The 26,539-nt window shown below is 49.6% G+C and overlaps 1 protein-coding gene across 8 annotated transcripts in view; it reads left to right on the top strand.

The window, feature by feature from the left end:
- The first annotated feature begins 313 nt into the window (after window positions 1–313).
- The window catches only part of SRD5A1 (steroid 5 alpha-reductase 1), a 56,666-nt gene continuing 30,440 nt past the window's right edge, over window positions 314–26,539 (top strand). For 4 of the 8 annotated variants that reach the window (XR_009407363.1, XR_009407364.1, XR_009407365.1 and 1 more), the window contains exons 1-5: window positions 317–798; window positions 12,424–12,590; window positions 13,560–13,661; window positions 15,481–15,631; window positions 25,889–25,998. Coding sequence is in view for 3 of the 8 variants with exons in the window: in XM_059416855.1 (XP_059272838.1) it covers window positions 518–798; window positions 12,424–12,590; window positions 13,560–13,661; window positions 15,481–15,631; window positions 18,886–18,988 (804 nt within the window). In the remaining 5 variants the exon portion in view is untranslated. Of the gene's footprint in view, window positions 799–12,423; window positions 12,591–13,559; window positions 13,662–15,480; window positions 15,632–18,885; window positions 19,155–20,942; window positions 21,086–21,108; window positions 22,715–25,888; window positions 25,999–26,461 lie in introns of those variants that run through there. The other 4 variants (XR_009407367.1, XM_059416855.1, XM_059416858.1 and 1 more) reach the window with 4 other exon arrangements.

Below are 26,539 nucleotides of genomic sequence, written 5' to 3' on the forward strand. Positions count from 1 at the left end.
GCCCCGCCACCGCCGGCCGCGCGGACTTCCGGGCTGGCGCGCGAGGCCCCGCGGGCTCCGCGCCTGCGCCGCTCCCGGGCGCGCTGCGTGGAAGACGCCCAGAGCGCCGCGACCCGTGCTCCCGCAGAGCAGCGAGCGAGGGGCAGCGCCGGCAGCCCCGGCGGGGAGGGGGCCCCTGGGAAGCAGCCCCGAAGTAGCCCGCGCGGGCTCCGGCAGCTCCGCGGACAGCCCGCGGCCGCGCGTGCGCAGAGCGGCGGGGGGCGGGGCTCCGGCCTCGGGGGCGGGGCCGGACCGCCTCCGGCCGCGCGGGACCGCCTCGGGTCCGACCTGCTGGGCCCGTGCGCTCGCGCCTCGGGCGCCGGGGGAGGAGGGAAGGGGTGCGGCTCGGGCCCGGGCGCCGGCTGCGGGCGTCCGCCTCAGGTAGCCGCGCCCCCCGCCCCCACACCGGGGCCGCCACCTCCCTATAAGTGGCCCGCCGCGGTCGCCAGACCATGGGGCGCGTGTGCAGTCTCCCGCCATGGAGCCGGCCGAGAGGTTCCTGCTGGACAGGCTCGCCTACCTGCAGTGCGCCATGAGCCTCCTGGGCTTCGTGCTGCTCCGGCTGCGGCGCTCGTGCTACGGGCGCTACGTGTCTCCGGGCTCCGCCTTTCGGGTGCCGGCGCGGGCCGCCTGGGCGCTGCAGGAGCTGCCCTCGCTCGCCGTGCCGCTGTGGGTGTGCACCGTCACGGCGGCCGAGCGTCTCCACCGGGCCCCCAACCGCATCCTCCTGGCCATGTTCCTCGTCCACTACGCGCAACGGTAACGGCCGGCCGCCTCGCCCCTCCCCGCGCCCCCCTGCCCCCCGGCGCCCCCGCCCGCACCTCTGCCTCCCTCTCCACCGCCCTCCTCCCCTGCCCCCTTGCCTGCCTTCCTCCTTCCCCGCTCCCGTGCCTACTCCTGGCAGCCTCTTTCCCGCTGCCCTTCCCAGGCGCCCCGCTCTGCACACCCGCCCTCGCGCCCTGTCCCTGCTGACCCTTCCCTGGTGTCGTCTCGCGGCGCCGGCCTCCCTCCGCCCGTGCTGTTCTCGCTCTGTCCCTGGCCCCTGCCCCTTCTCCCCTGCAAGGAGAGTTTAGCTTAGCACAGTCTGCGAAAGTGGGCGGGGCGTGGGCGCGGTGGGAGCAGGCGAGAGAGGGCTGGCTGCGGGAGCTGAGTGTGTGACCTGCGGCTGCAGAGGGGAGGAAGCTGCTTGATGCGAAGGCTCGCTCGCTCCGCGCTGTCAGAGGTACAGCAGCGAGAAAAAACCTTTCGGTTCTCAGGGACCTCCGCACAGTGGGCGCGCCATCGGTACGCCCCAGTGCCTTCCCTACATCAGAATGTGCGGCTTTGACAATCTGACTAAAATGTCTGATAAACCATTGTGCAAGTTTGGGGGGCTGAAAACTGTGGATTTATTCTTGTATCCCAGAAATGTGTTTTACTATGGTGACGTCTGCTCTTGAGCTCAGCTGAACACTGACTTTAGCATTTGGCCATTCAGCCTTTACTCGGAATAGGTATGCTGCGTACCTCTGTGATGGGGCCGCTGAAAATCCAAATGACTGATGGTAGAAAGAAAAGCAAAGCTATAACCCATGATTAATGAAAAACCTGATCTTGGTTTGTGACCACCGAAGGGCATCCAAAAAGGAAAGAGAATATCATACACGTGAATAACCAAAATCTCAAGAGTTGTCAGGAAGTGCTGGTTAAATTCACCTTTTTATAGTGATCATTTAAAATCCTTGTGCTGCGAGAACTCTCAGTGCCTCAGAGTTGATCATCTGAAATATGGAACTATAACAATTCACTTTAATGATTTTTAGGTTTATCAATTAACCCAGGGTTTGGGGCCTCTATAGTTTGTGTTTGAGTATTCCAGGTGTTTTCCAGGACATGTGGGACTGCCCTCACTGGAATGAAACCTGAACTGGCCCTTGGGAAGCAAATAACCCACACGATGCCTCCAGGACAAGCAGTGAAAGAGTTAGCATGTGGGCCAAGAGTCTACTCGAGCACGAGGGACACTGGGAACCCAGAATCAGGGGCACCTGGGTGGCTGGGTTAAGTGTAACTCTTGATTTTGGCTCAGGTCATGATCTTGGGTTGTGAAACTGAAGCTTGAATAGGGCTCCCTGCTCAGTGCAGACTCTGCTTGGGGTTCTTTCCCCCTCCCTCTTCTTCCCTCTCTGCTGTTGTGCTCTTTCTTTCTAAAATAAACAAAATCTTAAAAAAGAAAATACAGAATTCGTTGGAGCAGTACACAGGCACATTAAACAGGCACAGTCAAATGCTCAACAAAGGATTTCCGGATCCTGCAGTCCTGACTCTTCAAGATTATTCCAGTGAACAAAATTGTCAGGCTGCTAGCGTTTTGCTGGTTTGGGGTTTTTGTTTTTATATTTTGTAATGTTGCCAAGCATTAATGTAGTTTGAATGTCAGTAGAATGTTCATGTCTATGTACATTTCTTCATAAATATGCTAGAACCTGTGTCTCTCTGTTTCTCTAATGGCCAAAAGCAAGCTCTGGAGTCAGACTGCTAGTCTCCCAGCCACGTCACTAAGGACATGGGATCAGTTACTGAGCTGCTCTGCAGCATGTTTCCACAGCAGTGGGATGGGCATAGTGATGGCGCCAGCCCACAGGATAGCATGCATTTAAAAAAAGACAATTGCAGGGATGCCTGGGTGGCTCAGTCTGTTAAGCATTGGGCATGATCGCAGGGGTCAAGTCCTGCCTCAGACTCCTTGCTCAGCAGAGAGTCTGCTTGTCCCTCTGCCTGCTCTGCCTGCCTCTCTCTCTCTCTCTCTCTCTCTCTCTCTCTGACAAATAAATAAAATCATGAATAAAAATAAAAATAACTCCATAAAATGCTTGCACAGGATTGGCAAATCCAAATGATTGGTAAATAATGACCAAGACCATTCCACGTCACTGTGCAGGTGGGCACAGCCACGTATGTGCCCCTAAGGTAGTTGACATGCTGCTGCCAGTCTCAAGTGCCAGTAAGAAACTTCTTACTGGTGGCATTGGAAATGTGTAAAGGGTTCGTCTGCTGAGTTTGGAAAGCCTGAGTTTAGCCTTTTAACTAAAACATTCTGTTTCATTGTTTCCACTCACTGTAGGGGGAGACTGGGTGAATACAGCACCCCCTGGGCCAGAATCCCCTGGAGAGTGCCAGAATTTGACCCTTCACACTGGGGAGGCCTCTGAGACACAGAATCCAGGTGCTTTACCCAAGGCTATTCGATGGGGTGGTTGGGACTAAACCCTGATTCCAAGAGCAGAGGCTTTAGAAACATACTCCAGAGGATTTGCTAGGTCAGGTGTAGCTTTTCACCCTGCTGGGATGTTCTGTTTCAGGTTGTACTTGTGACCACACATATAGCCTATGTGGTTTTGATACTCCATGTTTTCCATATAGAAGAGATAAACATTTTCCATTCTACCCAAATAGCTTATTTATTAAATGGTCTACTTGAGTTTCTCTCTCTCTCTCTGAAATGAATGAAAATCTTTAAAGAAACAAAAAAAGATATTCCCTTAAGGAATGCAGAAATGCAAGACCAAAACACATGCAGGATCTTTGTGGCAGAAGACTCTGATAAAGACGGGAAGGCTGTCGTGGAAGGGAAGAAGGGACAGCTATGGGAGAGAACATCCCAAGGACTCGGGTGGCTCCCCCTTAGGTAGTGAAGGACATTTGTAGGAACGTTTGTAATCCACGACAAACAACATAGTCTTCCGCAGCCCTCAACAGTTACAGTGTTTGCCCGAATCCTTTCTGCACTGGAGTGTCTCATGCTGATCTCATTCTGAGTTCTGGAGGGCTCAGGTGTCTTGTCTTGCCAGCTTCGATTTTGCTGTGCGTGGAGCAGCGTCTGACCTCCCTCGGGTGAGTGCACATTAGCTGTGGGAGGTAGTTTCCTGTGGTCCCCAGCATCGGTGCAGAGCCATTCTGCATGAGTCAGAGGCCCTTCCAATGGGCCCCTAAACTCTAGTCGGAACTCCTGTTCTGCTGCTTTCTCTCCTGCCAACCAATTTTTTTTCAGTATTCACTGAGCTCAGGCTGCCTTTGCTCATGAATTTTCTCTTGCCACTTGGTAGGTTAGTGAATGAGTCACTGGGCTTGTTCAGTTTGCTTGTCCATTTAGCAGTTGTTACAAAGCCCCCTTAAGCACATGGTCCTAATTACCACCCGGGGCCCCAGGGACCACCTTGACCGTGAGGCAGAGGGAGCGTGCTGAATGCAGACTTTGGCATGCCCACAGGGCCTCCTCTTCCTAACACCCTCCCCAAGGGCAGGGCTCAGCCAGCTCCCTGAGCTTGCAGGACCTTGATTCTGTTGTTACCCCTGATGGTGATCCTCAAAGAATCATACCTGCCCGGATTCATCGTCTCTCCTGCTCTCTTCTACCCATGGTCCCATGGGGAGAGCCTGGCCCTAGCCCCACTTCTAAATGTGCCATAGGGCACGTGTAATATTAAAACACATCAGGGAACTAGAGAAGGTGAAGCCCACACTAAACCCTTGGCCCTTGCCCTGTGGATTCAAAATTTGGGGGAAAAAAAACAAAACTTTCATTCAGAAGTATAGAATGACATGTAATGAAATATTCATTGCATTGGTAACCTTGCCTTAAAAGCACACAGAGCTTATGTAAGTGTGTGGCTTTATAATCTGTGCCTTATGTTGCAAAAGAGCATTTCAGAAGGGAAAAAAAGTAACAGGAACTGATTGACATCTTGGAAGTGCTATAGATTCCAAAGATGTCAAAATGTTGAGAAAAAGTAATATAGTTATTAAAATTATAACAACCACTTTCAGTTTTAAACATTTAAAAATGATTAACTCTACTGTTAGATTTGCTGCCAAATCACCAAATTGGATGTTTCATTGTAGCTAGGACACATTTCCAATTGGTTTTGAGTGCCAAATCATTTGTTGAATGAATATGCAGTTTCTCATTGCAAAATTACTGGATGTTGTTCCAGTTTGTTGGGAGAACCTGTGGGGTGAGGACATGGCCCTTGAGCTGCCACTTCTGAGCCTCTGTCACCAGCTCCTCTGAGCCTCCGGTCCCCATCTGTTACATAGGTTAATAGTAACAGTTGTGAAATATTAAAAAAAAAAATGTTATATAGGATTAGGAATTACTGGACACATTACATCAGGAACTGTAAGAAACACTCACACCATCCCCAGGCTTGTACAGTGATGCATGCAGGAGGCAGACAGCAGGCTGCCCGGCCATCGAAGGTCCCAGAGATTCAGATTCTGAAAGCTCTCAGTTCAACCCCTCATCAGTGTGTCCCACAGTTCTGGGTGCTTCACAGCCACAGAGATGGGCAAGTTTCCTAGGTAGTAACAACTTGATGAAAAGTAAGTTCTGTCTCTTTAAGTGGAAGGGAAGGGGGGAAATGGGATATTGTAACATGGTAGGAAACAAAGTGTCAAATTCAGTCCCACACTCCATCTGAGGAGGTAGAAAACGGAATCCTTTTGTAGCTGCCTGGGACCTGACAGTATGATGTCCTTTAGCTCATTATCGGAACCGAGCATTCATTTATATAACACATTACCTAAATAAGGTATTTTTTAAAAGATTTTATTTATTTATTTGACAGAGATCACAAGCAGGCAGAGAGAGAGGAAGGGAAGCAGGCTCCCCGCTGAGCAGAGAGCCTTACTCGGGGCTCGATCCCAGGACCCTGAGATCATGACCAGAGCTGAAGGCAGAGGCTTAATCCACTGCACCACCCAGGCGCCCCAATAAGGTATTTTTAAATGCAAGCTCCTCACGGTTTACCTTACAGATGATTTCCACATTAAGGGATATTCAACTTCCAGCTTCATACGTTTTCTCAAAGAGGGATGATACCCATTTCCCACAGTTCCCATGTGGAAGGGTGTTCGTCAGTGCAGATGAGACACCACGTGAGAAAGGCTTTTGAACTGAGATGGCCTGGGTCCCCCAGGTCGGGACTAGTGCTGTGTGGGTCCAGCAGCCAAGTCTACCTTCCTCACAGAGCCTGGCCTCATGTCTTGAAGTAGATCTTCACCATAAGCAGCCTGGGATCCACTGTAACCCTTGGGTCCCCTTGTCCCTCTAGTGTCTAGATGAAGACTCAGATGAAAGTCATGCCCAGAAGCCCCATCTGCCCCATTTTGGCTCCTAATTGACCCAATTCAAAGGAAGCCCTTTCCAGCAACTGTTGCATGGACTTCCAAGGAAAAGAAGTAAAGCTGAAGGGAGTAACTTAAAAGAAGAAAGGCAATCCCCAAAATAGCAAGAGGGAGCAGAGTGATCCCCTCTGGAAGGTGCATTGCATCCGGCCATCTGGCTTGCTGAAGACCCCAGAGCCAGGAGGGCTTGGTTCATATCGGTGCCCTCAGCCTGTGGGGCAGGAGAAGCTGGGGAATAAGGACTCCCCCAGGAGCCCTCGTCAGGGTCTAAAGTCCTAAGTGACATTGCCTGAGGCAGCTTGTTCCCCTTCTGCCCGCAGTGACTTTATGGCTAGGCCTGTGGGCGTCAGGGCATTGCTGTCCTTCCAGAGGTCGGCATCAAGGAACAGAAGAGGTCGGCATCGGCCTTTCTGAAGCCGCGTTGCCAGTCCTTGCCTCACTGCTGACGCTCCTGTGAGACCAGAGAGAAGCGCATCTTTTCCCGGCTCTCGCAGGGCATACCCTGGAGCAGATCAGCGTGACTCTCTGTCCCACGCGTAGCTGAGGACCCAGATGCACAGACCCCATCCGGCAGACCTGGAGCAGACCAGCTGTACCCCTGTCCAAAGAGGCCACCTGCAACCTAAGTACTGGGGCCTTGAGCAAGGGCATTTGCTAGGAAAGTCACAATGAAGTTTCCAGAGTGTAACTCCTATTTTAACCTAGGTCAAGGATCAAAACGTTTTGGAAAGGGCCATATAGTGCTTCTTTTAAGCTTTGTGGTACAGGGGACAAAATAAACGATGTAGTGAAAGAGATATTTCACAAAGATTTCTATTGAGAAAATTCTAATTCTAATACCTTAATTTTTAAATTTTTTTAAATTTTTTATTTCTTTTCAGCGTAACAGTATTCATTGTTTTTGCACCACACCCAGTGCTCCATGCAATCCGTGCTCTCTCTAATACCCACCACCTGGTTCCCCCAACCTCCCACCCCCCGCCCCTTCAAAGCCCTCAGATTGTTTTTCAGAGTCCATAGTCTCTCATGGTTCACCTCCTCTTCCAATTTCCCTCAACTCCCTTCTCTCTAACTCCCCTTGTCCTCCGTGCTATTTGTTATGCTCCACAAATAAGTGAAACCATATGATAATTGACTCTCTCTGCTTGACTTAATTCACTCAGCATAATCTCTTCCAGTCCCGTCCATGTTGCTACAAAAGTTGGGTATTCATCCTTTCTGATGGAGGCATCATACTCCATAGTGTATATGGACCACATCTTCCTGATCCATTCGGCCGTTGAACGGCATCTTGGTTCTTTCCACAGTTTGGCAACCGTGGCCATTGCTGCTATAAACATTGGGGTACAGATGGCCCTTCTTTTCACTCCATCTGTATCTTTGGGGTAAATACCCAGTAGTGCAATGGCAGGGTCATAGGGAAGCTCTATTTTTAATTTCTTGAGGAATCTCCACACTGTTCTCCAAAGTGGCTGCACCAACTTGCATTCCCACCAACAGTGTAAGAGCATTCCCCTTTCTCCCCATCCTCTCCAACACACGTTGTTTTCTGTCTTGCTAATACCTTAATTTCTGTAACAGATGTAACACGGAGGGTGGAATTCTTTATTTGGTGGGGAGAGCATTCACTTCATTGGGCTTCAGAGTCAGCGTTCCCCATGACCAAAATCCTTGGCCAGTGTTCACCCCTTGATGCTGATTGATGGGCGATGAGATTTTCTCTCTCTCTCTTTTTTTTTTTTTCAATTTTAAAGATTTTATTTATTTGAGAGAGAGGGAGCATAAGCAAGGGGGTAGGAGGGCAGAGTGGGGGGAAAGAAGCAGACTCCCCACTGAGCAGGGAGCCCAAGGTAGGACTCTTGGATCATGACCTCAGCTGAAAGCAGAGGTTCACCGATGGAACCCCCAGGCACGTCAAGATTTTCTCTTTGAAAGTGTCTTTTCATATGCATTGGTACTGCCAGATTTTGGTTTCAGTCCACAAGTTTCTGATTGTAGTTTAACATGTTCATTACTTGGAAGATGTTTATGGAATTCTGTTGGACTCTTCTGTTGGTATTTGTCCTATAGTATGTTTCTGCAGTGTAAGTGAGTGTCTTTTGGTTGACAGGTGGCGGCTCCTCAGTTACAGTTAAATAAGTCTTGAACAGTTCAAACACCACTGGAGGAACTCTGTCTGGAGCTTAGAAATCGTACCAGTGCAAGTTTGCATGAGAAGGCAGATCTCACTGCTGCTTTTGACTCTACCAGCACGGAAAGCCTGGGAAGGAGTTTGATGTGACTTGTGCTTCTGCCAATGTCACTTGTTGCTGAGGAGGCCAACGCCGTGTACGTTTTGCACATAGGAGATATTTTTGCCTTACAATTTTAGGTTGAATTCACTGAAAAACATTATCAAGTCTGCAGCAAAAGCTAATTTCCAGATCCCTTTAAACCTCAGTAATAATGGTTGAGGCACTTTTTCTTACAAAGAAAAATTTCAGTCTTGGCTTTGAACTCAGAACAGTGGTTATGTCCATGGACAGAAGATCAAGTTCACTGTTGACACTGACGGTTCCGTCACAGGCACTAATCAATTTGGTGGTGTTGTGGTTTGGTTTCTTTTGTTTGTTTTGTTTTTTGGCAAAGTACCTGCCATATGGAGAGCAGCTCTAAACACCTTCTATTCTCACAGGCTTTGTAAATCTGTCACGCGTGTGTGTTTACCACCAGCATTTACACTATCTTAGCGGATCTCCCCTCGGGTACTGCATTAGTGTTTCCTCAGCTTCTGTGCACACGCTGTCACTGCTGGTTGTTGTGCGAGGACCCGTTGGAGCCTGATTTCTCTGCCACTTCAAACTCGGTCCCAGCTCAGTTACATGTCAGTGACCTCGGTGACATCGCAGGAGCCCAGAAGCCTGCTCACTCAGACACTGGCCTTGCTTTTCAACTCTCCGCTGACCTCACTTTCAGCATCCTGACTCCACAAGCAGCCGTCCTCCCCGAGGGGCTCATCGTGTTCCATGAGCTTCTGTCCTCTGGACGCGTGTCTTTGCTGCAGGGAGTGAGCTCACCGTTGGCAGACGGCCCTCATTGCCGGGTGAAACAGGAGGCGGCCCCCAGGAACTTCCAGTGGTTGTAGCCTTCTTTTCCTTTCTTTTGTAAAATTCTAGAACTGGATTCTTTTTAAATTCTTGCTTTGCCCTGACCATTGCTTTCCTGCAAGTGGGGGACGACATCACAAGAACTGCTTGTCTGGTAACGCTGACCTCTAGCCTAGTCTTGCGACACAGCCACGGTGACCTTGCATCCCAGAGTGCTGAGCCACTTACCACGGGAGCAGAGTGAGCCACACCCCACTGGGTCTGCGGGGCACACGGAGGCCGCTTTCCCTGTCTTCACGGGACAGGTGCACACTGATGAGAGAACAAAGTGACGTGCACTCTGAACGCCACTTGCCGCAGATCTGTGCACACCGTGCAGGGACGTGGACACAAGAGACCGCCACACCACGTGCCGTGTCACTCCTGCGCAGCTCAGCCCCAGCTCCTGAGCAGCCACAGAATGGACCCAAATGAATGACTGGGGCCATGTCACAGCGCTACTCTATTTGTGGACGCGGACATTTGCACTTCGTGTGATTCCCGTGCGTCCTGCAATATCCTTTTGATCGTGTCCCCTACCATTTGAAAAGGTAAAAACTGTTCTTATTCTCAGGCTGTACAATGTGGTACAATGTACAATTCCAGTGGTGAACTGGAATTGGGCCAGGGGCTGTGTTTGCTGATTCCCCATCCAGATGCCTTTACCGTCACGGGCATGGAAGGGACATTGGTGACAGAGGAGGAGGGGGGCGTGAATACCACACGGGACAGGTTTGGGTTTCACCTCGAGAAGGTGCCAGCCCGTTTGCCAGTCGTTCACAATTCAGCCCTGAACTTGAAACTGAATTGGAAGAAATGAATCAAAAGTTTGCTGGGCATAATTCTCATTTAGAAAGTCTACAACTTTTTTTTTTTTTTTTTTGTATATTCTGGTGGGAAACATCTACCACGTTTGCAGACTGGTTTGCTCAGTGTTGCTTCTAGAAGGCTTCTTTCATCTATGATGTAGACATTTGTGACATCTCGCCCAGACATCTTCCCACGTCACTGTCCTTCCGTAACGATTCTGTGTGTTTCAAGCTTCCACACTTTGTCCTTCCCCTTCCTGACCCTGGGTTCCTATTACCCTGCGTTGAATTTATGTGGGTTTGTTCAGGTCCCCAGTTTCGGGTTCTGGAGAAACTGAGCATTCCACGCTTTCGCAGGCTTCTTTCTAACCGAGTCCAGCCTTCACCCCCTCCCATGGTTCTTTCTGCTCTTTTTTCCCTAGTTCTTCAAACTTAGAATTCTAACACTTTGTCACTGTGGTTTGCCCCCTGGAAAATTCCCTGAGATCGTAACTCCCAGGGAGGTTTTCTCTCAATTCCTCATCCTCTGGCCCTTCTCTGCTTTCCCCTGCCTAAAGAATCATCCCTTGAGCTGACGCTCAGGGAGAGAGTGAAAACTGATTGTTTGCTTCTGGCTCTCCTGCCAAGGAGCAGGATGGGGGTGGGGAACGAACACCATCACCACGATGCTGGATCGCAGCGAGTCAGAATTTCTGCTTGTTTCTAAAGGCTCCCCCACTGGTCCAAGACACAGTTACCCAGTCACCCAGATCCGCCTCTTGTGGTATGGACGTGCACAGTGGGCCTGTATCCCAGATGCCCGCTCACTGTCCCAGCTCTGCTCAGGCATGAGCCGTGCTTCCGCGAAGCAGAAATGGCTGCAATTCCCTGTTGTCTTTGAGAGAGAACAGGTTTCCACACTGGTTTCCAGGCAAGCAGCTAACCTCACTGATGACACACATCAGGGCCAGACACATGCTTACATTCAGCTGGTGCTTTGCCCTAAACCCACATGAAGTCCGCTCTGGGGGAGTTGGCCTGGATAAGAGAGAACCTTGAAGACTGCTTTTGATTGCAAGAATGTTCTTCCCACGACCTGAGTGAGCCTGTCACAAGAGAATGCCTTGAGGACCTGTAGCCAGCATTAGGCTGTCACTACTGCTGCTAAGATCAGTTCTGGTTTTGCCCTTGGGTAGATGGCCAGAATGGAAACAAATAACAAGCTTTTATATTTTCCCTGTTTTAAGATATAACCTACGGAGGATGAAATGCACTCATTATTAAGAATGTGGTTTGGTCAGTGTCGATGGTTGCCTACAGCATATAATCGCCACCACAATCAAGATACAGAACAGTTGCGTCCCCTAAAATGTCCCTATGCCTCTGTGCAGCTCGTCCCCTCCCCCAACTCCAGTTGCAGCTCCTCTTAGAATGTTAAAAGTCACTTTAGTCGCTTTCATTCGTAGAGGGCTGTTCGAGTTGTCGATTTCCTTGTGGGTCAGTTTTGGTCAGCTGTGTCTTAAGGCTTTTGTTCGTGTTGTCCAGAGGGACACATTTATTGACATGAAGTTTTTAGATGGTGATTCCTTACTATCCCCTTCAGGTCCATAGGCTGCGTAGCAATAGCCCTCTCTCCGCGTATTAGGTACTGATTCTACAGAGGAGATTCAGAGTACGATGCCATGTCCTTTTTTCTCCGTAAGATCCACTTTCTTTTCTGTTTTCTCCCCCTAAACTTTCACTGGTGTGGTGGAGCAGAAGAAGCTGAGCCTTGAGATACCCGGTTTTACACGAAAGCTCAGCCACGCACGAGCTCTGTGACCGCGAGCAGATGGCTTCCCCACACTCAGTCCATCGTGTGCTCTGTTCTGCATGTGTCCTGGGGTTTCCTGGGCGGGTGTCTCCAGGTACCACAAGTGGGGTGTTGAGTGCTCAGCCAGCACAGCTGCCGTGCTGACGGGCGGCATGCGGTGTCCCCCACGTCATGCCGCGCGGACGAGAGTGAGGGAGGATGATAGTGAGAGCCTCTGGAAGCCTTTACTTTTCTCTCCATGTGTGTCTCGCGTCTGATACAATTAGAGTCCGGAGTTTATGCACTGCTGTGAACATTACTGAAACGTGGTGAACTCTTTATCTACAAATTCTGCTTTGAACAGAGTATATCGGTACGAGCATTACTGAGAATGGATTTCTGAACAAGGAAACAAGATTAAAACCCCAAGACTTGAAATAGAATGGCAGAAATGAGATTCCTTATCACTGATCTATGTTTTATGTAAATGTGTTTCTGTTTCATGTTTCCTCAGGTCCTTGATTTTCCCGTTCCTGATCCGAGGCGGAAAGCCCATGCCCTTGAACACATTTGCTTTGGCCTTCATGTTCTGTGGCTACAATGGCTACTTGCAAAGCAGATACCTGAGCCAGTACGCCGTGTATGCCGACGACTGGGTCACAGATCCCCGATTTCTAGTAGGTGAGTGTCCCCCTAAGGATGCACTCCGTTGTTCTCATCAGAACCTGGGTTTTCCTGTCCCCGCAGTTCCTGGTTAGAAAGCCCATGCTCCTTGAGAGAGAGGAGTGCTGGTCCACGACCTCGTGGCAGGAGGCCGAGCGCCAGAGGGAGAGGCACGTGGCCCCAGCAGCAGCAGATGACGCACATCACCCCTGACTTGGCCCAGAAAGCATGAATACCTGTTCCTAAAGGAGACCTCAGAGTAGCAACAGGTTCCGGCAGAGCAGACGACAGAGGGAAACTGAGGAGCTACGTCACTAACCCTGTAATCTAAGACCGTCATTAAGCTCCTGCTGTTCCTAACGGAAAATAAGAAAAAGTCCGACTGGGTCACCTTCCAACAAGGCCATTAGAGTTTCCTGATTATGCTAACTTGCAGAAGCTATTAGGTCTTGTGAAGTTTTTGATTTTTTAAAATCTTTATTATTTTTGTGTTCTAACTAAAGCCTTATAAGTTCTGAGGAAAACTGAAAATAAAACATCAGTAGTCAAAAATATATGCAAGAGTGTAAAAAAAAAAAAAAAATACACCCCCTCGAGGCTCCTGGTGATGAGGAAGTTTCTTCTGAGTTTCAGAGAGTCCCGTGGCTGTTTGGTTCTTGGTTTAGCGCTTCCTGGAAAGGAGCCTGGGCCGAGTCTTAAGTCCTACTTCCGAGCACACCAGTTATCCTGTCAGAACATTTAGAGCAGACTAGCTGATTTACTGGTATTATTAGAAAAACAAAGCCCTCTTTTGCAGACCTGAGTGCAGCACTTAGGTCTCTGAGGGAAGCATTATATTTATTACAATGATCTTCACTATCATTTGTGGCAACCTGCTCCTTAGTAACGATAATAGGACGGATTGGGGTTATCCCGTTCATTCCGGCTTGGGCCTGGGGGTTTCCTGGTTTATGGACTTAATGCTGCTCTGTATCGCCTTTTCTGTAGGGTTCTGCCTGTGGTTGATAGGCATGCTGGTAAACATCCATTCAGACCACATCCTGAGGAATCTCCGGAGACCAGGGGAGACTGGGTATAAGATACCGAGGGGTATGTACTGACAACAGGAGACTAGATGCCGGGCTCTCTGCAGGACGCCTTGCTCTTTCAGTTTTATCCGATCCAATAACTAATATTTAGTCACAGCCACAAATTTTCGATGTGAGTCACAATTAAGATAGCAATCACTGTGGTTATTGTTTTTTTAGAATGACAGAAGAGCTGATTCTGGCTAACCGAGTGGCTATTAAGCAAAAAGGAAACTAGTTGTATCTGTTTGGAAAGAGAATACGAGGAACATCTTCTGGTTTACCAGGGGTGCCCAATACCTCATTTCTGGCCATAGCAGGAATAGACGACTGGTCCTCTGTCTGAAAACAGTTTAAAATGTTGGGTACATGTTGTTGTTTTTATCTTTTAAGATGCATCTGTGTGATGTCCAGAAATGAAGTCAATCATCAGAGAGCAAAGGATGGGTGAATGCTTGAGTCCAGGACCCAATACATAAGAGTCCGTAACCGCTAGCTGCCCTCATGCCCTCAGCTTTGTAGCTGAAATGTTTGCCAACTGTGGACAGTCCAAAAACCTCAAGTCAGGAGTTAGGATCTGTGTGGTCCTAGGGAGGGGGTGCCCTCCTGCATCCAGCCCGCACAAACCCAGATCCCCAAAGAGACCTGTCTTCAGCTCTAGCCTCTGAGAGCCTGGCAGGCCACACGCCACAGAATAAGAGCCACAAAACCCATGAGGACATATGGTGCCTTGAGTGAGAGCTAATTAAACTTGGGAAATTTTAGATCTTAGAGTTAATAGAAACAGATCACGAAGTGAATATCTAGTTGTTTAAATAATTAAAAGGGATGAAATTATTAAAAAAAGAGTAACATATCATAGGAAGAACTAAATAGATACAAGATAGAAAGCAAGGGAAATTCTCAAACTAAAACAAAAAATTTAAGACTCAGTGGGTAGAACAAAAAACATCAGTGGAACGGGAAATCACATGGCTGGGCTTAGATTGGAATCCTTATCTTCCTGGGAACCCTACAAGGGGAGAACACAACATGACAAGCAAAGGACGGGAAAAAGCCTACAAATCTCAGGTGGTTTAAACTGTGGCTCTAAGGTGGTCCTTGGAGCATGCCCCTCTACTCTCCAGCCTCAGAGCCTTTGCTGCCTGGAGACCCCAACCACCAACCCCAAACCTCCCCTGCCAGCGAGGCCCCTTCCAGCCATGGCCACGACCAGCCTTCCCTCCGCCCACAGCCCAACTTCTGGGCCCCTCCCACATGCTCTGTTCCACAGCACTCCCCACCATGTGCTGGGCTCCGTGCTTTCCTCGTGGGACTGTATCGGGATTTAGTGTTCCGGAAGGGGACATGTTGTCCACGGTGCACTCCCAGTGCCTAGAGCTGGGCCTCACCTGTCGTGTGGACTTGAAGGATCTATGAAAATGGATGACTGAATGAATGAATCTGCCCTTGAAAATTACTACTTTCCTCCAGTTTGGGTCCAGGCCTCTGTGCAGGTCCGTCTGATTAAGCTAGTGCTTCACTGTTACTCTGTGGTCTCTGGCCCTACCTGGGTTCCATCTGTGGGATTCACTGATGAGTCAAGTGACATAGTAAAGTGCACAACAATTGTAGCATTTTATATTCAGGTGAATGGTACATATTTACTCCCAGAAATCGGCAGACGAAGTGGTAGAACTAGTACCGCTGGGTGTGTTTCGTTGACTGCAATTCTGGAGCAGTCGTGTTTCCCAGGGCTGAGCCGGTGCTTTCTAAGTAAGCGCCCACGGCTGTCTCGTCGGTCAGGGCTTTCCCGGGCGTCATCTGTAGGAAATGCACCCCTTGCCTGTGTTTCCTTGCAGGAGGCTTGTTTGAGTACGTGACAGCAGCCAACTACTTCGGGGAGGTGGTGGAGTGGTGCGGCTACGGCCTGGCCAGCTGGTCCGTCCAGGGAGGGGCCTTCGCCTTCTTCACCGCCTGCATCCTCTTCACCCGGGCCCAGCAGCATCACCAGTAAGTCCACCGACACGCTCCGCATGCTGGCCCTGTGCTCTGGCCTTACTATAACCATTCTCAGGTTATCACCAGTAAGTCCACTGACACGTTCCGCATGCTGGCCCTGTGCTCTGGCCTTACTATAACCATTCTCAGGTTCCGTTCTCGAAATGTTCACATTGGTTGGAACTGCCAGCTCACAGGGTACACCGCGTGTTCGCTAATCGAGTCCACAACCACACAGATGTCCAAAGAAGAACCCGCTCTGAGAACCACCGGGTGCACATCAATGTTATCATTGGCTGCACCGGAGTCTGAGCCCCTCCAGACGTTTGTCGCTGGAGCCCATGGTCCAGTAAAGTTTCAGGCAAGGGACTCGTGGTCTGGCCAGGAGCACGCCGTCTGCACGATGCCAAGCGCCCACAGCTGGGCCCAGAGGCGCACGCCATGTGTGGAAGAAGCCCGGCTGGACCCTCACGCAGCCCCTGCACATGAGCGCCCCGCACCCCTGCAGACCTGCAGTCTCTGTCCGGACTCCCAGGCTGTGCGCGGCGTCAAAATCACATTGTTTCCCAAGGCGAGGGGCCCCGGCCTGTGTCAGACCCTCCAAACAGCCTGTGATCTCGGGGACCAGTACAAACTCATAAAAACCAATCCAAGGCTGTCAAAGGGGAAGCGAACCTAGGGTAGCGCCCCTCCCAGTCCCACGCATGAAGGGACTGAGGCTCAGGGAACAAAGTCCCAGCTTTTCGGACGGGAGAGGTCTCTGGCCGTCCCCTGAGGCCATAGCGATGGTGGAAACTGGGTAGGCGGCTCACATCAGTGCCCATGGGGATCGTTTGTGTCCCCTGAGCTAGAAAGGGCCCTGCCCCCCTTCCCTGGCTGCATTGCCCCAAACACATTTCGTGAAGCTCTTCGATGCCGCCCATACTCTCGGAGGCAGACACAGACACAGCGTCGTCTGACTCCACGGCACCCGCCATCTCTTGAAATGGGGCAGAGAGAAGCCCCCAGAAGGACAGACTGATGTCATGGCATCGTGGGATGCAGACAGACTTTTCAGAGTCAGAATTCCTAGGTTTCTTTCTGGGCTCACCATGTATTTAAAGATGCAGAAGATTATTACCAGAGACACTGCGGAGAACGGGCAGAGCTGGAAGGTCTCCTTAGCTAGGTTTTATAGACCTTATGCCAAAAGCCCGAGATTATTGAGATCACAGGAGAAGAACCCTCCAGCACTCCATGCGTTGAGGTGCCCCACTGTGCTCCAGACAGTGGGGGATCTGAGAGCTGGGACCTGTCCCTATTCCGGAGCTGCGGAGGGGGACAGAGGTAGGAAAGCTCACACCGAGAAAGGCTCGGAAGCAGGTTACAGCATCAGAGGTGACAGGAAACGAAACGATTTGCTATGATGGGTTGAATTGCATTCTCCCCCCGCCCCCCAAAGAAGATGTTGCAGTCTTGACCCTGTGAATGTGACCTTATTTGGCAATAGGGGTCATCGCCATCGCAGATGTCATTAGTTGGGGAGGTCACACTAGAGTAAGCAAGCCTCTGACCCAGCAGGACTGGTGACTTTCTTAGGGAAATTGCACACGTGCACACAGGACAAGAAGACACACACGTGCAGACACACACACAAAGACAGCCGTGTTAAGTGTGGAGGAAGACCGGGGTGATGCCCCCACACACCCCTGCGGCTGCAGCAGCTGAGAGAGGCAGAGCAGGAGCCTCGCTGAGAGCTTAGGAGGCAGCATGGTCAGGCCTCTGACCTCCGGAACTGGGAGAGAATAAATCCCTGCCTCTTTGGAAGCCCCCTAGCCTTTGGGGGCCTTTGTTGCAGAAGCCGCAGGAAGCCAAGACACCAGCCTCTGAGCCACCCAGAATCCGCTGGGCTGTAAGGAAAGATAGAGGCAACGCGTGTGAGTCCTGGAGCCCTGCGTTTCCTCCTGCCAGAAGACGCCACGCCAGCCTGGCCCCAGAGCTCATGCTGCTGCAGGCGCGTCTGCCCAGGTGGGAACCAAGCCTTTTGGAGAAAAAGCAGTGACAGCAATAGCAGGAAGTCTGGGTCCAGCGCAGCAGTCCTGTGCTCCTGGGGACCCCCTGCCCCATTCCTCCCTTCCCCCCACCCTTCCCTCCTCCTCCCCAGCCAGGGCCCCACCACGGCCGCCTTCCCATTGCTCACATCGCCTCTGAGGAACGAGCTCCTCTGGGGCATTAGTTCCATGAGAGAGTAGGAAGCGGATGTTGGCTGGTTTCTAGTAATGGAGAAATGAGACGGTACTGGTAGCTAAGAAGTTGGATCACAGGAAGACTGAACAAGAGCCGAGTCGGTGGTAAAGACGCTTCCTCAAATGACCATGGGAAGGTCTCTCTTGACATGTGAGTAGGAGATATTCAAATTTCTAATGGGAAATACTCAAATTCTATCATTTGAACAGGAAATAGAAATAAATAATTTCATTTTCCGAATGAACGTCTCTGTTAATAAAAACCCAAAGGTATTCTTTGCTGAAACCTTCACGAGTTGAAAGGATTCTTTTTCATTCTTTTGCTATTTATACTGATGTCACTGCAAAACCAATATTAATTGCCGGAAATTTAATGAATTCAGCTTAGTGGAAGTATGTTCAGAAATGTTGATTTACCAGCTGAGGACAATGGAAAAGCTATCTTTTTTTTTTAACTAATCCCGCAAACCCAGCTGATTACAGAAAACAATCCATGGAGCTATTCCTAGCCCTCTGTTTGGTGTTTTATGATGTTCTCAAACTAATGTTTTATTACACTCAGTTTATTTCCATAATCAGATGTGAAATGTTTAAATTCGTAGAGAATTACACTGACAATGAAGCTCTAGGTCGGAAACATTGGGTCAGCTGTGCCAAGTCGCTAACAGATATAGTGGTTTGAGGGCAAAATGTCAAGGAATGGGAAAGAGGAATGTTTTCGGACTGTTCTCTCCACTGCCAGCCTCGAGCCGCGTGCTCACATAAGGAAGCTGCCCTGGCTTGGAAGCGCTCCTGTGGCGCCTGGCCAAGGGGTCATCTGAGCCCAGGTGTGTGCTTGTCCACACCAGGGTCCTGCAGGGGAGGCCAGCCTTCGGGGACAGCCTTGGAGGAGGGGCTCTGTTGAAATAAACAATTGTGTGTAATCTCATTTAGAAAACTGAAGTCCATGTGTCTTTGGGACACAGTGACAGATGGCGCCTTGACCTAAACAGATAAAGACCCACCAGAACGAGTCTGTGAAGGATGTCCTTGTTCTCACAGCAGAGCTTCGGGTCTGGGAGTGCATGGAAGGAACGAGACTCGCAGGAGAGGAGCACGGGGCACTGAACTTGCTCATGGGCCGGAAAGACCACTGGTGCTTTGAAGAAGAATTCGAAGATCTCTGTCCGATTCAGCCTAAAGCGCATGTGATGACACAGGCAGCCTTCATTGATGGGTTGCCTTAGTTTCGACCTCAGTTCGGGCTCCACAGTGATAAAATCAAGACAAAAAAAATCCATATCCAGCTCTGGTCAGTGTCACATAAGTGACAGCTTTGATTCTAGGGATGGAACAACACGTGAGAAAAATATGCTGCCTGCCCTATTAAAAGTGTGTGTGTGTGTGTGTGTATAATATACATACACATATTTATAAATTTTGAGATATGATTTCTCGAGCTGGATCCACAAACGTCATGATGTACATGAATGAGAAAAGTAGTTAAATCATTTTAGCAAAGTAAGTTTTATTCCGATAGAATGGTGTCTATGAAATGAATCGAATGTATTTGGCAAATCTCTGCATCGGGTGACAACACTTCGATCTGATACAGGCTCGCTCTGACATCATAAGGAGCCAGCCGTGCTGCCCCGTGCTGCTTCTGACCGTCCCAGAGGCACGTGTGGGCATCACCGGCCTGGTCTTGCTGGTCTGAAGGTGTCGCTGGCTTCCGGGCGGGTGCCTGGCGTCCGAGAAACCTGCTTGCGGTCCAGGGGTGCCCGCAGGCTGAGTGCCTTCTGGGGGCTGTAACATAAACACTGTAGATGGGGGGTGGCGGGCAGAGGTCTGAGGTCGGGGCCAGTGTGCTGGAGCTCTGGTAACGGCCCCTGCTGGCTGTACAGTCCGGTTCTCCCGCACTACCCTCAGCGATGAAGGGCCATGGAGCTCTGGGGGATCAGGACACAGATCCCATTCCTGAAGGCTTCACCCCATGACCCAGTCCCCTCCCAGAGGCTCCGCCTCCTAGCGCCGCCCCCTCAGGCATCAAGTTCTTAGCCTAGGAATCTGGGTGGGTTATGCAGGGGGAACACTAGGGCCAGCCTTCGAGGACTTGCTGTGAGCAGAGAGGAGCTGAGTATGGCACTTGCCAATCCACTCCGTGCTGCTGGCGCCGCAGCCACCTCGACGGAGGCGTCCGGTGTCCGGGCTCCTCACAGTCTGGAAGAGAACAGCCCCGCGTAGGAAGTGATGCTTGCTCCCGAGGCCTGCATCCCAGCTTCAGAGCGCGTGGCCCCCCCAAGGGCGCAGGACAGCGCGTGGCCTCCCCGGGGACGCAGGACAGCAGTGGGTTCTATGGAGGCTCACTCAGGACAGGGCAGTGCACGGAGGCACCCGTGGCCGTCTGAAGGGCTGCAGTTCCCCCTTGGGTCTGCCAGCCGCAGGGTGAAACATGGCAGAAACCAACAAATTTTGTCAATTCTCTGTCAGGTTGCCTTCATGATGCATTTCTGCCATATGAGCTCATAGTCGCTTCCCATCATGATGCTTCGTCTATTTCTCTTTTGTGCTGACGGGAACTCCTTGTTTCTGGCTATTTCTCCATCTTGTGGGGTCACTGTAAGTGTTCACTCCATCCACATAGCTGCTTCCCTCCCCAGCTGGCCTCTACCCCAAAACAAATGGGGGGACTTGGCATTTATATCAAAGCGGAAAATGCGTGTTTGTTCTGAATGCTGGGCCGTGCTGCATCTTCCAGATTTGTCTGACAGCCTCCTGGCATGCAACCAGGTGACTGTTCCACAGACGGGGGGTCTGCAGCCGTAGCTCTCCTGGGGACTGCAGAAACCAGAGAACGTCCAGAAGAAGACCTTCGAGACACTCCTCCTGAGTGAATTAAATGGATTTCTTCCTATGAATCATGCTTTAGAATAAAATATATTTAGTTATTCATTATAGAGACAAAATCAAACTACATATCTGAAATGCCACAGTTTTTACTGTTACTCCTAAAAATCTCCATAATGCATAATGAAGTGTTGTCCATTTTCTCAGCATCTAAATGTTTAAGCAGCGAAATTATTTCTTTTTCTTACTGTTCCTTTTTTGTCTTATTTTAGGTGGTATCTTGAGAAATTTGAAGATTATCCAAAATTCAGAAAAATTATAATCCCATTTTTGTTTTAAGTCCATTATCCGTGGAATGATCTTTGACTTGAAGCATTTCATGATTATATAAATGAATTATGTCTCTGTCTTTTTCCTTTTACTGGATCTTTTTTCAAGATTTGCTGTAGGAATTTTTCCCTATGAGTCTATAAGCTACCTAATAACAGACTAATCAGACCGAAGTGCAGGTTGACAGACTGGGCTGCATACTGGGTGGAGAATCCGGAACTCCGGGTCATCACAGCGGACCATTTCTCTGCTTTCGGAGCCTCCTGTTGACTACATACAGCTAAGTGTGCACAAGACCAGAATGACAAGCTCTATCTGGTGGCCTCTGTGGACTGCCCCTCATACAACTCATCCCAGCCATCAGTTCAAGGCCAAAGGCGACGTTGCTCCCTCCCCTGATAAAGGCAGGACTGCCTCTCCGGTTCCTCTCACCCCGCTGGGTCAGAGAGGCTGGGGCACCCATGGAGGGTCACAGACCCAGGGAAATGCCTGGGCCCTCACTGTGCGTGCTGTTGGGCAGGGAACTTGGGGCAAAGAAAGAGACACAGGAGACCTGGATGATGCCTGGACAAAAGGCATCTGGCACTTTCAACAGCCTGACACCCCAGCTGACTGCACTGCAGGGCACGGACCCAGATGTGCTCCTAAGGGGTAGGCCACTCTGTCCTCCACTCAAAAGACTTCTTAGAGGCCCCGTGATTATGTTCCTCCTTATGCTGATTGCCAGGGGCTGATTGCCAGTAGTCTAAGGTCTAAGATTATTTTTTTCCCTTCTGGGTAGAATGAGGATGTTCTAAAGCACTCTTTTTAAAGTGCCCTCAATATTACAAGACGGTACCTTAAAACAGAATTTCTTACTCTAGATGTACTTGAAAGGCCCATGAAGATAAATGGCAGTGATGATATTTACTGCACATTGCCAGAAAGAAACCTCCTAGAAGACACTCTGTGAAGCTCTGATGGTCTGGCGGTGGTGTCCTCCAGGCCTGGGACAGCGGTGCCGGGGTGGCCATCTCCGCGGAGCAGAAAACCGTGGGAGCCGGGAAAGGAGCGGGCTCTTCACTCTGGCCCGCTGATGCTTCTCGCTGGTTGTGGGAGTGGGCGTCCCAAGCACCCAGAGGGCCGGCCCTGCCCCCTCTCCTGGCTGCCCTTCCCAACCAGGGTCGGTGTCCTCACAAGGTTTTACGTAGAAGCCGTGTTCTCAGGGTTCGTGATTTTGAGAGTCTCTTGTGGCTTCAGAATTCACAGAAAACTTGCCCAATGCCCCCCTGTGCTTCATTCTCACTGGAAAGGGCACATTTTTGAAGAGAAACTTTGTTATTAAAAGAATACCATTCCTTTTTCTGACCATTTTCCAATTACTTGAAAACATGAAGCAATAAGTATTCACAAAATGCTGAGCACATCAGGATCAATCGCGGCCGCCGGGTTCCAGAAGGTGCCCGGGGCAGGAGGGGGATGCTGGTCTGAGAGCTGGGAAGCTTCTGTGAGTTCCTTCTTCATGTGAGCTGCCCGGGGCACTGGACCTCTGCCTTCACTCAGGATCTGATGCGTCCTTCCTGGTTTCGCCAGCCCGCGCTGGGTCCACGATTAATAGGAAGGTTCCCTGTTCTGTCTTGGTTCCCTGCCCTCCATTTCCTAAAAACTGTAACTTACTAAACTGTCATCAATTACTGTGTTAATTTCAACAAGAAGATTAATAAAATTATATATATATATGAAGTCTAGTCATTTTGTCTTCAGTATGACTCCAGTGTATCCACACGGCTGCACTTTAGAAGTTCAGAAGGGAACAGCATCTTGAGCCCTGAAAGCTGCTTTCCACTAATGTTAACGATTTCGCAGTGTCATGTACTCCCAGAACTCGGCAGAGCTGTGCCACGGACAGTTTCCGTGTGAACCCGTGCACTTGCGGGAAGGTCATTCCCAGGTGTTGGATGTTCTGTTCATCGTGAGCATCCCCATACACATTCTGTAGCTAGGAGACTTCAGAGCTATCAACGGTAACATATTTGCCCCATCCAGCCATGCTGCTGGAAGTATTTTATGAGTTCCAGCGATTTTCTTTGGTTACTTCCAGTTCCCTTGCTTTGCAGTCATGTCGTTTGCAGACATGTCACATTCTTGTTTGGGAGTATTTGAAGCTGTTGCTTTTGTTGTCTGCTTCTTACAGTAGCAGGATATTTGAAGACAATACTGAATAAAAGCAGGGATTATCAGGATTCACTTGTGATTTTAACAGGAATGCTTTCCTTTGAGATTACTATTTGGAGCATTCTTTTATTTCCTTGCACACTTATTGGCCTGTTTTCCACTTTAGCCAATGGGATCATTTATTTGCTTAAAAAATCTGTGGGCTTTCTTTTGAGATTTGCACAGGTACTCCGTAGATCAGAAATGAGGAGGAGGGCTTGCGAGCAGGTGTGAGGGGGCAGGACCTGGGGACTCGTCCACTTGGACACTGATCTGGTGGGTGGTTTTCTTCATTAGTCAGTCTCTGTTTATCTTGTTTTACTCTCAACTAATTTGTGTTACGGTGATTTCCCCTGTATCTCCTGACTTCGCTTCTGCTTTTCTCTCATGTTCACTGTTCTGGTAGGGGATCTTGTCGTTGGGCTCCTGACTGCTTAGGCGAGTGCCTTGTTCAGCTGCTTTCCCAGCGCTGTTTTCAGCCTTGAAGCCTGTGTGTTTGCGAAGTGACACCAACCACATTTTCCTAGAATTAGGATCCTAAATGGTCTCCGGCTATACTTCCTAGATTTACTTGGATCTCAGTATTTCTAGGAAATGTTTATTGGAAATCGTGCTTTTTTTTTCTTTTCAGCCATTTGGGAGATTTCATTGAAAGCCTTTGTTCTTTTTCACACTTGTGGATGTGGTTGAGATTGTTTGCTATCAAGTCTCTCCTTTGCAGATTCTAAGGTTTCCTTTTGCAGCCTCGAGCCTTTTATAGCAAGAACAAAGCTGTTCTCTGTAGTTGATGCTGTTTGTTCTGTGGTTTGTTCATTCAGGAATATTGATCATATTGTTAAAATTCTTTGCAACCTTGTTTTTCTTCCATGTCAGATTTTCCTTATATTTCTAAGAGTTTTTGCTTTGTGGTTTTTTAAAATAATTTAAATCCAATTAGCCTACATAGAGTACATCATTAGTTTCAGCAGTAGTGTTCAGTAATTCCTCAGTTGTGTGTAACACCCAGTGCTTTGTGTTTGATGCGGGCATTCTGCAAAACTTTCTGTCTCTCCCTGCTAACAGCTTAAGGTGCTTTTCTGCTGAATGCTGCTTGCCTGGGATCTGGCTCTCATGTGGGAACTACCACTCTGCTGCTCTTATTAGCAAATTTTTCATCCAGCATTTCCTGGCCCTTCCAAGCCTTCAGATGTCATTTGTGTGGTTATCTTTAACAACATGATAAGCAGATTTTGCCATTGAATATGTTGGCTCGAATTCTCCCACTAACTGCTATACTGAGATGCCTTTTACCATATTTTCTGTTTTTATTATTTGTTTGCAACTTCTTTTCGTTTTTACATTTTCTACAGTGATTTAGAAAGGTATTTTCTTTAAAAAAAAAAAAAAAGCCACATTAGGAATGATTTTTATGTTTTTTAGAAGTATACTTAAAAGTCCCCAATTCATTATGATGAACTCCCTCTCCTGATCCCAACCGGCTGGAATCACTGTGAGGGAACTGAAGAGCACAGGGCTGGCGCTGATCAGGTGGGGAGGGGGCCGTGGCGACAGCGGCCCACAGTGTGCCCTGGGGAAATGGCAGGTCCTAATGCCAAGGCTGACGGAAGAGGGAGGTGCCGCTCACACCAAGGTGAAAGCAACTGGACTTCGTCAGAGCAGACAAAAGCACCCCCCTCCACTCAAGAACCCCACCAACAGCACAGAAAACCCAGAAGCTATGTACACACCCACTTCTGGGAAATACACAGTGGGAGCCGGGTCCTCTCATCAATAAAAATGAGCTATTTGAGGAGAACCAAAGTTGGCATTCCAGAAAGAAACATTCCCCACACTGGGTTCGTGGGGAGCCACTGGGGTAGGAGCTGGTCCCCTTCTGCCTCATGTCGCACCAGGGCCCGGAGAGGCAGGGTCTCCTCGGGTACAGGTTTCTACCCAGCTTTCCTGGAGCCTTTTCAAATACGGGACTGAAGACCAAGGACCACCAGGTACTGAAGTCTACGTCATGAAAGGAAAGCATAGGCCCCTGGAGAAACATCACTCCCGAAGCAAAAGAGAAATATTTTAGAAAAAAATAGAGGAGCTTGGGCATCAGTCGGTGCATGGACAGAGCATCATGTGTCCCAGAACAGGACTCCGCAATGTGCAGGAACGGACCCCTCGTAAGATGGACAAATTGCCTCCAAATACATAAGAAACTCTCAAATTCCAACAAAAATTTTAAAACAATCTTTTTAATGGACAAGAGATTCGAACAGATCCTTCCCCACAGAATACACACACACAGCAAGTAAGCTCAGGCAGATGCTTGCCATGTTTGGTCATGAGGGAAGCACCAGTCAAACCGCGGGAGACACCGCTATCTACCTACCTCTCGGAATAACTTCCGTTGAAGAAAATGAGCAGCAGAGGCTTGGCGAGGACGCAGAGGCTCTGAGACACGCACCCTGCCAGCGGGAAGCGCCGTGGTGAAAGCATTCTGGCAGTTTCTTGAAAGTGAAACACACCCTTGCTATCCGACGCAAATATGTCACTCCTAGGTAATTAGTTACCCAGGAGAAGCGAAAGCATGTATCTAATTAAAGACTTTTACATGAACGTGCATAGCAGCTTTATTCGCAACAGCCCCAAACCGGAAACAATCCCGCTGTCCTTTAGCCGGTGAGTGACTAACCGTCTGCTGTTTGTGTCCATACAGTGGACCATGCCGTGAGAGGGACACAGCGGCAGTAACAAAGTGACAGCATCTCAGAGCGCCATGCCGGCCGAAAGAAGCGAGACAGAAGAGAGCACAGACAGCTGTGGAAGGTGAGTGTTTGCCTGCGGGCGGGGGCAAGGGGGCAGTTTACAGAACGGCCAGAGGAAGCACTTGGGATCGATGCTCATTATCTTGCTAGTGGGATGGTTTCCATCTGCCTGCACCAAATCCTCCTGTAAATACATGCAGTCCATTGGATGTCCATCACACCTCCATGTTTTAAGGACCTGAGTTTATCGTACCCATACAGCAATAGGATGCCATGAAAACAAAATTACCCGAGAACAGTGCATCTAGGAAATTGGAAAACAAATATGTGGTAGAAGAGGTAGAGGGTAAATCAAGTCAATCCTAGAAAATATAACAGAAGGCCAAGAACCAAAAAACACAAGATCAGTTAAGAGGTCGATGCCTGGCTGGTGGGTGTTATAGAAAAGCGCTCTCCATACTTCTGTGATGGGGATGATTTCGGACACGTTCTCCACAAAAGCTGATCAGAGGTTTGCTTCACAGTGACCCGTGAGACAAAGAACCGCCAGACCTGGTTACTCTTCGGGTGAAGGGAGGAAGCAAGTGGCAGAGTGGTTCGCA

The sequence above is a fragment of the Mustela nigripes genome, chromosome 12 (assembly GCF_022355385.1).
Source record: "Mustela nigripes isolate SB6536 chromosome 12, MUSNIG.SB6536, whole genome shotgun sequence".
NCBI classification, from domain to species: domain Eukaryota; kingdom Metazoa; phylum Chordata; class Mammalia; order Carnivora; family Mustelidae; genus Mustela; species Mustela nigripes.